This window comes from Sabethes cyaneus, chromosome 3, assembly GCF_943734655.1.
Source record: "Sabethes cyaneus chromosome 3, idSabCyanKW18_F2, whole genome shotgun sequence".
Lineage (NCBI taxonomy): Eukaryota > Metazoa > Arthropoda > Insecta > Diptera > Culicidae > Sabethes > Sabethes cyaneus.
In genome coordinates this window covers 248,497,316-248,514,516 of record NC_071355.1, presented here as the reverse complement: position 1 = coordinate 248,514,516, position 17,201 = coordinate 248,497,316, and the positions used below count along the sequence as shown (strand labels likewise).

General features: G+C 40.5%; 1 protein-coding gene across 2 annotated transcripts in view; it reads left to right on the top strand.

The window, feature by feature from the left end:
- LOC128744415 (centaurin-gamma-1A) overlaps nt 1-17,201 on the top strand; it is a 260,009-nt gene that overhangs the window by 225,828 nt on the left and 16,980 nt on the right. For both annotated transcript variants that reach the window (XM_053841416.1, XM_053841417.1), the window contains exon 2: nt 9,037-9,269. In XM_053841416.1, the coding sequence (XP_053697391.1) occupies nt 9,037-9,269 (233 nt within the window). The remainder of the gene's footprint in view (nt 1-9,036; nt 9,270-17,201) is intronic.

Sequence of the window (17,201 nt, the reverse complement as noted above, 5' to 3'; positions counted from 1 at the left end):
GTGGCGACCAATCTTTCTCGCATATTACAAAACATTAGAACTTCCGGGTAGTGATGCCAGACTTACGGATAGGATGGAATTTTATACGAATCTACAGATCAAGTGCTCGTATTCCTGTTATGCTGTCAATATGAAATTGTATTTTTCACTTTGACGGCAGATAAAACTTTAGGATGACACTTTATAAGATGACAAAAAAGACGACAAAATGGCTTCGAAAAAATGCCAAAATAGTAATAAAACGATGACAAAAATGGCAAGAAGCACTGGAAAAACAACAAAAACTACCAAAAACAGTCGTCAAAAAACGACAAACAGGCGAGGAAAGTATGACGAAAAGAATATGAGCAAAAAGGGCAAGAAAAGGTGACAAAAATACGGCTTAAAAAGTAAAGTCTGCAAAGAGATAACAAAAAGGCATCGAAAAGACAAGGTGACAGAATAGTGACGAAAAAGTGGTATAAAGTCAATGAAGGAGAAAACGTAAAAAAAGACGCCCAAGTGCTAGTAAATCGTGCCAAAAAAAGCGCAAAAAGACCAAAAACTACCAAAAATATGACGAAAAGACTATTTTTGATAGAATAAAAAAAGATCCCAAATGACGGCACAAAGACATCTTCAAACTAAAAACGTCCCAGATGACGAAAAAAATTGCAACAAATGGCTTAAAAGAAACAAAAAACAATGCAAAGATGCTAGAAAGCCAGATGATATAAAAGAACGAAAAATGACTAACAGATGTTGAAAAAACGAACAAAAAAAGACAAGAAGACAACGGCAAAAGGCAACAGAGTACACAAAATAAAAAAGACAAAAATTAAATGATGAAAGATCATACAGTCTCTCTATACCTATAAAAAAGGATTTCTGTCTGTCTGTCTGTCTGTCTGTTTTTGGGGCTACGGAAGGTTCTCTCGATGGCAAAAGACCCCTCCCCCCACTAAGAGGGGGGGCTCCCATACAAATCTATACCTATAAAGAAGGATTTCTGTCTGTCTGTCTGTCTGTCTGTCTGTCTGTCTGTCTGTTTTGTGTTCCTTATAGAATCAAAAACTACTGAACCAATCGGCGTGAAAATTTACATGTAGAGGTTTTTAGGGCCAGGAAAGGTTTTAGTGATGGTTAGAGACCCCTCCCCCCACTAAGAGGGGGGGCTCCCATACAAATGAAACACAAATTTCTGCATAATTCGAGAACTAATTAAGCAAATAGAACCAAATTTGGCATGTGGGTGTTTTCGGTGACAAGAATTTATTCTAGGGTAATTTGAGACCCCTCCCCTCTTTATAAGGGGAATTATAACTCCTCTCCCCTTTAAGAGGGGGGGTTTCCATACCAATTTCCTCATAACTCGAGAACTAATCAAGCAAATGGAACCAAATTTGGCATGTGAAGGTTTTCGAGGGCAAGAAAATTTTCTATGTTGAATTAGGACCCCTCCTCACTTTAAGAGGGGGGGCTCCTGTACAAATGAAATACCAATTTCCTCATAACTCGAGAACTAATCAAGCAAATGGAACCAAATTTGGCATGTGTGTGTTTTTGAAGACAAAATTTTTTTCTATGATGAATTGGGACCCCTCCCCACTTTAAGAGGGGGGGGGGCTCCTATACAAACGAAATACAAATTTCCTTATAACTCGAGAGCTAATCCAGCAAATGGAACCAAATTTGGCATGTGGGTGTTTTCGGTGACAAGAATTTATTCTATGGTAAATTGAGACCCCTCCCTCTTTATAAGAGGAATTGTAACTCCTCTCTCCTTTAAGACGGGGGGCTGCCATACAAATTTCCTCATAACTCGAGAACTAATCAAGCAAATGGAACCAACTTTGGCATGTGAAGGTTTTCGAGGGCAAGAAAATTTTCTACGGTGAATTAGGACCCCTCCCCACTCTAAGAGGGGGGGCTCCTGTACAAATGAAATACAAATTTCCTCCTAACTCGAGAACTAATCAAGCAAATAGAACAACATTTGGCATGTGGGTGTTTTTTTTGGTGACAAGAATTTATTCTATGGTGAATTGAGACCCCTCCCCTCTTTATAAGAGGAATTATAACTCCTCTCCCCTTTAAGAGGGGGGACTTCCATACAAATTTCCTCATAACTCGAGAACTAATCAAGCAAATGCAACCAAATTTGGCATGTGAAGGTTTTCGAGAGCAAGAAAATTTTCTATGGTGAATTAGGACCCCTCCCCACTTTAAGAGGAGGGGCTCCTGTACAAATGAAATACAAATTTCCTCATAACTCGAGAACTAATCAAGCGAATTGAACCAAATTTGGCATGTGTGTGTTTTTGGAGACAATTTTTTTTTCAATGATGAATTGGGACCCCTCCCCACTTTAGGAGGGGGGGTCCTGTACAAACGAGATACAAATTTCCTCATAACTCGAGAACTAATCCAGCAAATGGAACCAAATTTGGCATGTAGGTGTTTTTGGAGGCAAGAATTTTTTCTGTGATGAATTAGGACCTCTTCCCACATTAGGAGGGGGGGCTCCAATACAAATGAAATACAAATTTCCCCATAACTCGAGAACTAATCAAGCAAATGGAACCAACTTTGGCATGTGAAGGTTTTCGAGGGCAAGAAAATTTTCTACGGTGAATTAGGACCCCTCCCCACTCTAAGAGGGGAGGCTCCTGTACAAATGAAATACAAATTTCCTCCTAACTCGAGAACTAATCAAGCAAATAGAACAACATTTGGCATGTGGGTGTTTTTTTTGGTGACAAGAATTTATTCTATGGTGAATTGAGACCCCTCCCCTCTTTATAAGAGGAATTATAACTCCTCTCCCCTTTAAGAGGGGGGACTTCCATACAAATTTCCTCATAACTCGAGAACTAATCAAGCAAATGCAACCAAATTTGGCATGTGAAGGTTTTCGAGAGCAAGAAAATTTTCTATGGTGAATTAGGACCCCTCCCCACTTTAAGAGGAGGGGCTCCTGTACAAATGAAATACAAATTTCCTCATAACTCGAGAACTAATCAAGCGAATTGAACCAAATTTGGCATGTGTGTGTTTTTGGAGACAATTTTTTTTTCAATGATGAATTGGGACCCCTCCCCACTTTAGGAGGGGGGGTCCTGTACAAACGAGATACAAATTTCCTCATAACTCGAGAACTAATCCAGCAAATGGAACCAAATTTGGCATGTAGGTGTTTTTGGAGGCAAGAATGTTTTCTATGATGAATAAGAACCTCTCCCCACTTTAGGAGGGGGGGCTCCTATACAAATGAAATACAAATTTCCTCATAACTCGAGAACTAATCAAGCAAATAGAACCAAATTTGGCATGTGGGTGTTTTCGGTGACAAGAATTTATTCTATGGTAAATTGAGACCCCTCCCTCTTTATAAGAGGAATTGTAACTCCTCTCTCCTTTAAGACGGGGGGCTGCCATACAAATTTCCTCATAACTCGAGAACTAATCAAGCAAATGGAACCAACTTTGGCATGTGAAGGTTTTCGAGGGCAAGAAAATTTTCTACGGTGAATTAGGACCCCTCCCCACTCTAAGAGGGGGGGCTCCTGTACAAATGAAATACAAATTTCCTCCTAACTCGAGAACTAATCAAGCAAATAGAACAACATTTGGCATGTGGGTGTTTTTTTTGGTGACAAGAATTTATTCTATGGTGAATTGAGACCCCTCCCCTCTTTATAAGAGGAATTATAACTCCTCTCCCCTTTAAGAGGGGGGACTTCCATACAAATTTCCTCATAACTCGAGAACTAATCAAGCAAATGCAACCAAATTTGGCATGTGAAGGTTTTCGAGAGCAAGAAAATTTTCTATGGTGAATTAGGACCCCTCCCCACTTTAAGAGGAGGGGCTCCTGTACAAATGAAATACAAATTTCCTCATAACTCGAGAACTAATCAAGCGAATTGAACCAAATTTGGCATGTGTGTGTTTTTGGAGACAATTTTTTTTTCAATGATGAATTGGGACCCCTCCCCACTTTAGGAGGGGGGGTCCTGTACAAACGAGATACAAATTTCCTCATAACTCGAGAACTAATCCAGCAAATGGAACCAAATTTGGCATGTAGGTGTTTTTGGAGGCAAGAATTTTTTCTGTGATGAATTAGGACCTCTTCCCACATTAGGAGGGGGGGCTCCAATACAAATGAAATACAAATTTCCCCATAACTCGAGAACTAATCAAGCAAATGGAACCAACTTTGGCATGTGAAGGTTTTCGAGGGCAAGAAAATTTTCTACGGTGAATTAGGACCCCTCCCCACTCTAAGAGGGGAGGCTCCTGTACAAATGAAATACAAATTTCCTCCTAACTCGAGAACTAATCAAGCAAATAGAACAACATTTGGCATGTGGGTGTTTTTGGAGGCAACCATTTTTCCCATGATGAATTAGGACTTCTTACCTTTTTAGGAGGGGGGGGGGGGCTCCCATTCAAACGAAATACAAATTTGCTCATAACTTTAGAACTAATCAAGTAAATGGAACCAAATTTGGCATGTGAGAGTTTTAGATGGCAGAATTTTTTTTCTGTGGTGTATTACGACCCCTTTCCCTTTTAAGAGGGTGGGCTTCCATACAAATGAAATACAAATTTCCTTATAATTTGAGTACTAATCAAGCAAATGGAACCAAATTTAGCATGTAGGAGATTTTTGAGTCTTGAATTTATTTTATGATAGTTAGAGACCTCTCACCCCTGTGGTAGGGGGATATGGACTCTCATACAAATAAAACAGAAATTTTGGCGAAACTCAAAAACTAATCCAACTCGAGAAATTCGAGACTCTTCCATAAAACATTAATCAATAACAAGACCACAAAAACTATCTATAGTAACACTAGATCATTCAGGACGAGCCGGTCGCGAGTGTTGCCGGTGACCCGCCGTCGGAAGCGCCGCCCACTGGGGGACTTGCAAAACTCGAGAAGTGATAAAGATCATCCGAGATTCATGATTTATGTACAACACAGGTTAATTTGTGGCAAATCGAAGTTTGTCGGGTCAGCTAGTCTATGCCTATAAAAATCGATTTCTGTCTGCTCTATGTTCCTTATAGAATCGAAAACTATTGAACCGATCAGAGTGAAAATTTGCATGCAGGGGTTTTTAGTGCCAGGGAAGGTTCTTATGATGGTTAGAGATCCCTCCCCCCACAAAGAGGAGGGGCTCCCATGCAAATCTATACCTATAAAAATGGATTTCTGTCTGTCTGCCCGAATGTTCCTCATAGAATCGAAAACTACTGGACCGATAGTCGTGAAAATTTGCATATACGGGTTTTTGGGGCCAGGGAAGATTCTTATGATGGTTAGAGACCCCTCCTCCCACTAAGAGGGGGGGCTCCCATACAAATGAAACACGAATTTCTGCATAACTCGAGAATTAATGAAGCAAATGGAACAAAATTTTACATGTGGGTGTTTTTGGAGACATGAATTTTTTCTATGGTGAATTGAGACCCCTCCCCACTTTAAGAGGGGGGGCTCCTATACAAATGAAATACAAATTTCCTCATAACTCGAAAACTAATTAATCAAATGGAACCATATTTGACATGTGGGTGTTTTTGGAGACATGAATTTTTTCTATGATGAATTGAGACCCCTTACCTTTTTAGGAGGTGGGGGGGCTCCCATACAAATGAAATATAAATTTCCTTATAACTCGAGAACTAATCAAGCAAATGGAACCAAATTTAGCATGTGTGTGTTTTTGTAGGCAATTTTTTTTTCTATGGTGAATTGAGACCCCTTCCCTCATTAGGAGGGGGATAATGACCCCTCTCCCTTTTAATAGGGGGGCTTCCATACACATGAAATACAAATTTCCTTATAACTCGAGAACTAATCAAGCAAATAGAAAAATTTTTGACATGTGGATGTTTTTGGAGACAAAATTTTTTCTATGGTGAATTGAAACCTCTCCCCACTTTAGGAGGGGGGGCTCCTATACAAATGAAATACAAATTTCCTCATAACTCGAGAACTTATTAATCAAATGGAACCATATTTGGCATGTGGGTGTTTTTGGAGGCATAATTTTTTTCTATGATGAATTAGGACCCCTCTCCCTTTTTAGGAGGGGGGCTCCCATATAAATGAAATACACGGTTCCTCATAAGCCGAAAAGTAATCAAGCAAATGGAACCAAATTTGGCATGTGGGGGGTTTTGGAGGCAAGAGTTTTTTTAATGATGGCTTGAGACCCCTCACCCCTGTGGTAGGGGGACTATCATACAAATAAAACAGAAATTTTTGCGTAACTCAAAAACTAATCGAACTCAAGAAATTTTAGGCTCTTTCATAAAACATTAATCAATAACAAGACCACAAAAACTATCAATAGTAACATTAGATAATTCAGCGCGAGACGGCCACAGCCCGCGAGTGTTGCCGGCGACCTGCCGTCGGAAGCGCCGGCCACTGCGGGGGGCAGCCCCCCGTAGAGATTACCTCTATCTAGGTTTATTTATTTTTCTAGATTTAATGACCTCTATTACTTCTTCAGTTGGGTCACCCCTGCGAAATGGTACTTTCTACGAAAAGATTTCCGTGAAATGGTACAACCCGCATAAGGTTTTTCGCGAAATGGTATTCTGCGAAACTCTATATCCCGCGTTATTTTCAACCGAGAATTGGTGTTCCGCAAAATGGTATTCGGCGAAATGGTTTGTAATGATGGTGAATATTTCAATGCTATCCGCTTTATTTTATCAAGCTAAGCAATGGGGGGAGTTGTTTTCTACTTTACTGTGAGGAAAATTTGTATATTAAAACACCCATGAACTCCCCAGAAACTTGCAAAACTCAAGATTGTGACAAAGGTCATCCGAGATTCACGATTTATGTACAACACAGTTTAATTTGTGGCAATACGAAGTTTGTCGGGTCAGCGATACGATACGATAAAGAAGCATCACACGTCTAGACGAAATGAAATTAAGTGATACCTGAAGTTACACTTTTCAGCAAAACTAACACACTTTCAAATAAAGTACAAACGTAGGTTAAACTTTCATTTAAACTTAAATTTGAATAAATTTTGCGAAATCATAACTCTTCGGTGATAAAAACACAGATAGTAAAACTATGAATATCTTTTCAGCAAAGGCTGATAACGCTGCTTCCGGGTATCTTTGATGGAGAATTTTTTCAAGCTCAAACACAGACATCAATGCAATATACCAAACAATTGGGTTTCTTATGGTTACTTATTACTTAATACGTAAAAAAAGGAAAAGTACGGAACAGGCGACAGGACAATAAGTAAATTGAACGATATTGAACGACAAACAAATTAATTTTTAGTAGTAACCTGAGAGGGAGAAGCCATCTGGGATTGTTTTTCAAACCACTCGCAAACCCGAAAATGCTTTAAATGCTACTATTTGAATTTTCTGCATCAAAAATTTGATTCAAATATAAGAAGAAAAAGAAAACGAAAATAATCAATCTGTCACTGAGCTGGCTTCTCTCACTCAGGTAGTAACCACTCGTAATCGCATTTAATCAAGTATCAAGGATTGTTCAGAATATTTCCATAACATTTAATTTCAACTTAACATGACTTTTATTTCTGAATCGAATTGAATTATAATTTGGATTGGCAAGATGCCAACAATGTACCGTTCCATAATCCATTATCTAAAAGACGAAGTTTTCTCCATTCATTCCAAGGCAACCACCAACTCATTGAAATGCTACATAATGTGGTAACCAGCTACTTTTTTCAACCCCCTCTTCTCTGGCATGTTCAGTTTCATTTTTGTTCCTGAACCAGCAAAACAATCATCCGTTAAACTTCTCCGGAAGGCACACCGACCGCGTGTCACTCTTCGTTAATGTCACTCTTGAACAAAAACTGTATCAATTCTTTTCTTGGTTTTTAAATGGAAATATTGCATCCTTTTCGAAGCAATCGATAGAATTCGAAACAATGACTGCGCCACTAAGCAAGCCCGTTCTTGGACTTTGCGTGCACCATAGGATCGAATGTTATTTACTCAGATGCAAACCCATTGCCAGCCAGCAGCAAGACTTCGCAGACAGCTAAACAAATAGACAATATTTATCATCCCTACTACTTGCGTGCGGACAGGTTTTATTGCAAGGAAGTTTATTGCGGCCCGACCCGGACCACAAATCCATCATTATTTACAACCCACAAACCATAAACAGTTTATCAAAAACTGTTTTCCAACTTTTCGATGGCTTTAGTCCGAACTGGCAGAAATTTTTGTTAAATCGACCAAAAGTTCCTTCCGAATGTGTAAATTAAAGTCATCAACACCAACAACAACGGGTGGGTCACACCGGCCGGCAGTTAAAAACTCTTTTATGGCTTTACGATTGTGGCTGGCTGTTGATTGTTCTACGACGGCCCTGGTCGGAGACGTGGAATAACGTCTTTCTTCCCCTGGTTGTTTACAACATCCTGCTGCTGCTGCTGCTGCTGATCCTTTGACACATGCTGTTTCCCAATTTTCGGAACACTTCGGCAGAGAAACCAGAACAAATCGTCTGACCGCTGGCACTGATGTGTGTCGGTTTCAAGAAATTTGTTCTTCATATTCTTTTCGTCCATCACCGAAAAATAGTAAGAAGCAGTGGACGGCGCTGTGCAAGGACATAAAAACACATCAAAACATAATCTAACTTTGATTAACTACAAGAAGATTTACATGAGTGCACTCTCACTGCTTCTTTGCCGACTGGTCGGCTGTCGGCTGCAAAGGTACAAGGTTGAGTGAAAAATACGAAACGTGTGACATTTCCAAGATTGACACTTGAAAAGAAGTGTTAATGAAACTTGTTTTCATCGCTCATTGTCCGGTTGCCTCTCCTGCTGTCGATCCTAATGAAATTATTCCAAAGTCATCTTGTTCCATCATTAACACCTTGGTCTATTCCTTTCGGGAAAGGGTTTTCTGTTTTTTGATTAGTTTTGGGGAGAAAACCTGTTCCAACCAAAATTATCTTTTCGCTGTAAAATTAAAACTGCTGTTTTTTCCCCTCTTTGAATTTTCCTTTGCAGATTCGTTCGTTAACAGCCAGGAGTGGACGATCTCACGATCCGTACCGGACATACGGCTGGGAATCGTCGGCAGCCTCAGTTCCGGCAAATCGGCGCTGGTACACCGTTACCTGACCGGATCCTACATGCAGGAGGAATCGCCCGAGGGTGGCCGCTTCAAGAAGGAAATCCAAATCGACAACCAGAGCTACCTGCTGCTGATACGGGATGAGGGTGGTCCGCCGGAGATGCAGGTGAGTTAATCGCTGAATTTCTTCGTATTTGTCGCGGGGAAACTAAAACGACGCTAATCGGCTGATGGTTGAGCGCTTGGTAAGTGCTTGTTTAGCACTTCAACGCTGAATCATTGAAATATCAAGTGGGCAATACTCACTTCACTTGTGTGGAGAATATAATTTGCAGCGTTGATCTAGATCATCACGCCGAATAAATTAGTTACTCACCGACGCCCACAAGAATCACGTCGCTCTTCGAGCCGCGAGCGTGAGAGGTGCGCCGCCCGTCGCGTCGGCCGTAGATGGGCAATATAGGCAGACGGCGGACGGCGCCACTTGAGACTGTTCAAGCAAACGAACGCACCAACCAGTTTAGGCGTGAAACAATCGAAAGCAGTCATGCGGTGGACCCAATCCTGCCGGCTACTGCTTGTCTGCCAATAAAATAATAAGCCCAAAACCGGTTCGGCGCCACCTTCGAGAGAGAAGGAACAGCGCGTATTATTTATGTAATTTAAATTTTTTTAATTAAATTCCCAAGCTCGATGACCTTTTGCTGGTAGGTACTGGTACCGGTCGAGCTTCGTGCTGATCTAATATTTATAAGGCCTTGCCCGCGAATGTGGGTCACTCAACCGTGCAGCCCAGTAAGCGGGCGCCCCCGTAGATTGAACGTGAAGTTACTCAGAATTTTAATATTTGTTTGTTTTATTTTTCCTCCCGTAGGGAGGAAATGCCACTGCAGGACGGTTAAACATGATTTACGGAAGTGGAAAAGATTCGTAACAGAACAGAAGCGGGACTGTTTGTGGCATAGCGCAAAAGACGTGCAACTTTTTGGTTCTTGTTGGCTTAAGTCTTTGTACTTAAAAGAAAACAGGAGTTGATGGCTTGATTGTCTGTGGTAGCGACATTAGTCCTTAGCAAACAACATTAGCAATTGGAACTTTTTCAATTCGCTCCAAAGGCTGGAGTAGGCTTATTTGTGGTGTACGAGGTAAAGAAAAACGGTGCGGTATTACTCAATCGTTTGTCGATTTAGTGCCACCGCTCCAGCGCACCACACAATCGCTGGTGGTGGCGCCATTCGCTGGAGTCGCGTATTCGCCATTCCAACCTCGCTGTTTGCTGCTAATGGACTGGCGAAATTCGATACGCGAATGTGAAGATGGGGCCGATTTGACCTTGAACCAAACACGCAGCTGTGCCTGTCCACACTGCCTGATAGCATAGTGGGCGAACCGGAACGAACGTGCCTTTTGGAAGCGACCTGTTTAGGTCGTTATTTAGTAGGAAAGAAAACGCTTTAATGTTATCAAACAAGAGAACAACTCAATGCTGCAAAATTCTAGATCACCACAAAAAGGCTCCCTTGGTGCTTTCACAATTCTTCATCACAATTCGGTAATGTTAAAACAATACTAATTACAATTTTGATTGATTTAACCATTCAGGAAAAAGTTTTCCACAATGATCATATCAAAGAAAATCTTACAGAAAATTTCGTTTTTCTGTTCATCGATCGAGTTGTTAAACTTCAGCTAATTTTCGAATCAGTTACTTATCTTAACTAAGTTACTAATTGGTACTGTCGGTCCTGGGCAGCCGTTCTCCAATCCTCTCGTGCACCAGCTGAACGTGCATCATCCTCGACAGAACACATCTGTCGGATGCGGGGTCTGCCCCAAAGTCTGCGACCTCTTCCTGGTTCTGTACTGAAAAAAGTTTCGACTTCTCTTTCATCGAGCATTCTGGTCACAAGCCCAGCCCATCGTAGCTCATGCGTCTTCGTCACACTTCATTATCTATTTTGCCACCTAGTATAGTTCACCTGTAGAATTAGTGTTCTGCAGAGCGCCAGTTTTGTGCGCAAACTTTGGGACTTTGACTGGCTACGTAATCCATAAAAAAGCCAATTCTTAGCTGGCAAGTCAGGATTTTGACCCATCCAGCGTCTCACTAGTTTCGTCGGAAGTTTCGTGTTCTAGCATTATATGCCACGGTTCGTTTCTTTTGACTGAATCGTACACCGCCTTAAAGTACCTAAACAGATGATGCGTCTGTAAATTGTACTGCAGTCAAAATGCCAATTCGATACTTTTACCAGAGATTTTTAAGAAGGCATGCTTGTTGTGCAGGTTGGCACAATTGTTCTTCCTCCAAGATCCTGACGATGATCCGGTGGATAACTTCATATATCCGCTCGATCCTCACTTTTAGAAGTTCAACCGGGATACCGTCAGAAATAGAAATCCACGCTGGCGAATCACTATTTTATCACCATAATTCACGCGGATGAAATTCCTTTTTTCAAATGTAGAATGGGTTAAAGGCGTGGAAAAGTTTTTGTTTTTATATAAGGGTTTAACGCAAATCCTGCGTAGCTCTGCGATAGTGTCTAACGTACAACACTTCTAATATTTTATATTGATTCTATAGAGGGAACGTGATTTGTTCCGCAAAAAAGTAAAAGAAAGGTACCGTTATTTCATTACTTTCTTGTACCGTTCCCCCCGTCGATTGTAAAAATGTTATAATGGTAAACTAGTAGAAGCCCGCGAGCATCGGTTCGCGTCTAATTAAGAGTGAATCTGTGGTACTCAAGTAAAGTTTCTATAACTTTGACGTAAAACAGTTTTTTCGCTATAACGGAGATAACCAGAATGTATGACCAAAACGCCTAAATGTATCTCTAACGCTAGATGCAACTACATTACAGCTGCAATCTGGCATAATTGGTTTGAGGCACTAACATCTTTCTATAGTTTTGTCACGAATATTAACATTAACATTAACATTATGTTTATGTGTTATCACTTTTTTCTGGGCCTACGGTAAATTCTACCCCGGATAAGACAGTGTTTGGGAGGTGTTCGCATCAATTGTAGTTTAGATGCATATGTTTTAGTTTCAGCTTTATATAAATCATTATGGTGTGAACTGCGATTCTGCCAGGGGCCTGCTTTTGGTTACAGACGAAATAAGGCGCTTACTAAGATCAAGACAAAATTACGAGGTTGGTCTGCGAAACACATATTCTGAGAAAAAAAATTCACGATCCATTCCACAGTTGTGAAAAACCATATTAATATAAGTCATAAGGGAATATGAAAAATGTTCAATTTATTTTTTTTTTATATTCAAGAATTTCTAAACTTTTAGTGACCAAAAATTCATGAAAGTGGTATTTTTAATTCCACGAGAAATCAACGACTAACTATAGTGGAAAACAAGGAAAACACCTTCTTTTGGAGGCAGTTACGAGAAAAAATGTAATTAGCTGGTTTCGTTGGAAAATCGGGAAAACTCAAATCAATTTTAAATAAGTTACAAGTAAAAAGTTGCCTACATTATGCTTCTTGTCACATACGTAAGCCCAAGTAGCACGCTTCCCTTAAATTTGGTTACTACGACCCATTTACGACTAAGAGTAGTTATAAATTAGTTGCTGCAACCGAATGTACTGTAAATGTGCTGCTTGGGAATGTTCATGGAGCTGAAATTCATTGAAGGTGGTGTCCTAGTCTTAGATAAATGAAAAAATCTTTGAGCATTTGAAAAGTGCGTTATTTTTTAATATAAACAGTTCATAAATTAATCTTTCTTGTTAAAAAGCTACGTTAAAAAGTGTATCCGTTCAAGCTCTAAATTTTGTCTGAAAATAGTTTTTATGAGATACATTCAAATCTCGTTTTACGTCGGTCGTAAAAAAAAGAGGACGTTCATTCAAAATTCGAACGTAACAAAAGAGGACGGTAATTCGAATTTTGGACGTAAAAAGAAGTCGTTAATTCTATTTAGGACGTAAAAAAAAGACGTTAGTTTGAACTTCCTAAAATTACCACATGATATTTGACGAGGACGTTATATGTGTTTGTTTATTTGGTTATTTGTAAAAAAAAATCATCGGAAATCGTGGTCTTCATGATATAAACACATACGACGGTAAATGCATACAAATAGTACAATTACAAATTTATCGTCTACGAGAAAGTCGTCGTTGAAAATTATTAGGCGTCATGTTGAAATCGAACCAACCGTAGAGTTCGTTGAACCGCATTGCCATTTTTTTCCATGTGTAGACTCATCACTGCGACCAGTATAGTTGATCTATTGTGATATCGCCCGGGTGTTTACTGTATGACCTGCACTGCATTTCTTTTTGCCATAATCGCTATTGAATGAGTGATATGCTTATTAAATTTTATGCGTGCTTGTGTGTATTGGGGTTTACCCTTCCTTCAAAGCTTGATCTATTTTACCCACTTATTCCTCGCTGCCCGTACTATCCCATATTATAGCCGTCCCTGGTGAGGACTCATTCGTACCTCTGACCAGTACACTTAACTGTAGGAGGGACTTTTTGCACCGTCAAGAGGTTTCAGAGAGTAAATATAGAATTCAGCATGAAGGAAGGGTAAATCGAAGGGCCTGAGAATAAACCCATGCTAAAGTCACTTGACATCGAATGGCTTGATTCTACTAAGATTCGAACCCACGACCACTCGCTTGTCAAAGCAGACTCGATAACTTTGTGGCTACGAAGCCTCCTCCCCCCCAACCGCATTGCTATAAATCGAATAGGGTCGTACGGTCCGTAGTTTGCATTCCGTCCCTGCAGGTGCAGGAAATACCTAGTTCTGAGGGGTCGTTCATTAGTATACAGATTCAGTTGACTCAGAAGAGCGGGTCTGTCAATATCTCCTAATAGCAATCTAGTCAGGAACGTGGCTTGAGCGTTGACACGTCTTCTTTCAAGAGTCTCCAAGTTAAGCAAACGGCAGCGTTCCTCATATGGCGTGGCCACTTGTGGCAGAAGAGCTGATAGTTCGTTTATAAAAAGATAAAAGAACAAGGGTCCAACGTTGCTCCCCTGTGGTACGCCAGAGATGTCGCTGAACGAGTCGGAAAATAATACCATTGCCATTGTCAATGTCGAACTTTGGACGTAAAAAGAGATGACGTTCATTAAAATTTCGGACGTAAAGCAAGAAGACATTAATTCAAATTTTGGACGTGAAACCAGAGGACGGTTACTTAAATTTCGGACGTAAAAACGGAGGACATTTATTCAAATTTCGGACGTAACAATAAATCACGTGAAATGAATGGACGTAAAAAGAGATTCGAGTGTACCAAAATTAAAAAAAAATACTCTGCAAAACTTTTTTTTTTGAGATACTTTCGAAATGAGTAAGCAAACATGAATTAATATTAAGTGTAATGTAGAAAGTATAAAAAATAGAATGTTGCTGTCTGTGGCAAGTTTTTCATATTACAGTGGGATTTCGAATTTGGCATGGTTCGATTTTGGCATGCCTCAATTTTGGCAACAAAAGTATCCGTTTTTGGCAACACAAAATATTTTCCTTATAAAAATATATTTAAATATCACTCAGTTTCCGCATACATGCATTAAAAGACGCAAAAATAATGCCCTCAATGTGTTCATTAAAAAAAGTTTGCTGTTATAAAGTGTTTCGAACAATAACATTTTTATTGCCGTAGGACTACGCCTTACCGCAGGTTGCGAAAAACTTACTTGCACCGGACGGATAGCTCTCGGCGGACTTTTCAAGCATAAAATGATTGGAATCGTTGATTAATAATATTTTCTCAATTTCCAACGCATTTACATTCAATTTTTTCATATCAAAAAAGGGTCTCGATTTTGGCACGGTTTCGATTTTGGCAACATAGACGGCACGCATTTGTTGCCAAATTCGAAATCCAACTGTATTGCCAATTGCTCTATATTCTGAATCTAATGTTCTGTAATATCTGAAGAAAGTAAAACTGAAGGTCCTAAAACAATGTTTGTTTTGAGATTATGTATATACGCCTGTAGAGGGGGATTGTTACCATTAGTTCTAGGTCCTGTCAGTGTATGTGAGTAGATTTAGAGCAGATTCAATTTCCAAAACACACTCTCCAGCTTCGAAAACAGTAACTTCAATCGGCACTTCAAACAACTCTTATACCATCCAACGGGGAAGGGTCTGTCGCAAATCACAACAGGGTATTTGGCCTAAGCGACCGGACCATTTTGCATCATACCAAATATATAAACAGTTGCGAATTAAAATTTCTAGTGCTAATTTTAGTCATTTAATTTTACTTTTTCGGGAGCGATTTCATTTCCTGCAAATGTGCTGTACAAAGCTGAATGTAATTAAACTAGCTTTAACTACAATCCTACTAGAAATACACTTTAAAAGGAACAAATTTATGGAGAACGAATTCGCGTACAAACCGATGTCTCTTTTACTCACCTGAATTTTTTTGCATCTAAATGTTCGTCAATTTTTGCAACAATATTACATTCTGTGAAAGGCAAAGTATGTATGACATAAACTGTTTTTAAAGCAAGCAAACGCCTTTGCACCGCAGCGTGGTGACTTCCGTTACGGGACTTGACCTTTCGGCTGCAATCTTGGCTCAAAGTGACAAACTCGAAAACTGGTTAAAAATAGGCAGGCAGAGGAAGCCACTTCACCTTCAGCATTTTGCGGGTAAATTACCCCTACTGTGCAGTCGGTATAGCACATCAGTACAGCCAGCTACAGCTGCCCGTCCTTACCGGAAGACACCCGGCAAAGGAGGAAGGCCTAGCAACGAAACACACACTCCAACCTGGACTGGAAAGCCAAGCTAGCTAGCTAGCTGGGCTGCCACATGTCCCGCCGGGGGCGAAAGTCATTAGAAGCCGAGATTTTAGCATGTTTCGCACGGCTGCATCTCTCGAAAACCGGCAGCACAAGCAGCCGGGGTAGTCGAATCCGTAGAAGAACCAAAGCACAGATTTACCCTGGAGCAACCACAAGAAGTACTTGAGACGTGCATGCATACACACCATCCATTGAGCAAGGTTGAAGGGGCGAACGGGCAATTGCAACCGTATCCTCCCGCACACCTTTTGACGATGTGTCGTCCTTCATTGCTTCGTTCATAGTCAGTTAAAAAGGGGAGACTTAACGGTAGGGTGTCAAACGATACGAACGAAGCGCAATTCATGCTGGGCTGTGAGCCGAGATTAGATTAAATTTCGATTGGAATTACATTAGCTTCGAAATTAGTGGTGCTTTTTTTCGACTCTCACTAGATTGCTCTGCTGGCAATAATTGACGCAGTACAGTAAATACTCACCGAGTTGTCACCCCATCAAATCATCCAACATGCAATGAAGCGATAAATAACAAATCTCCGACCACTTCGCCCGGATTTGCATATCTATTTTGAACTTTTCGTCCCGATGAGTTCAAAGCAGGAATCTGATTAGTGAAAAAATCAAATCTGCTAATCCCTCCTCCTCTCCCATTCTAAAATCAATAAATCGTAAAAACTACAATGAAAACAAAGCGTCTCCCATTCGCATAAGGAAGCCAGTTCGCTTTCGATCGGAATGATGCGATCGAGTCGCGGTGAATAAAAATGAAAGTATAGCTGCTATAAGGTGTATAATACCCTTCTTCAGTTGGCCGGTTTCGCTAGTGCGTAATTTGCGTAACAACTGCTGCAGTCAACTGGAACTAAAACACTCGCCTCACTCTACGCGGTAGACGATACGGTACGGGGTCTGATCTGCAATTTAGATTACTGTCCCACACCGGTCGTTGCGTTGCAATGACGATTTGCAAATTTACATTCGAATCGAATCGATTATCGAGTTGCATTTCCAAGCAGCACCACCAGCCGGCCGGCACACGGAGATTGCATTCCGAATAAGTGCGTAACAAGCTGCTGCAGCAGGACTCGCTCGGTCGTCCCAGTTCAGCAGCCAAGCCAGATAGCAGCACCCGGCACGTAATCAAATGTATGTAACATCCCGAACCGAGGGCGATATGCAAATTTTTTGTTCGATACCCGGTTGCAGATGCACTTCATTGCCGTGCGTGTCATTGTTCTCCGTAGGGATTGGATTCTTTTTTTTATTCATTGCTGTTTCTTCCT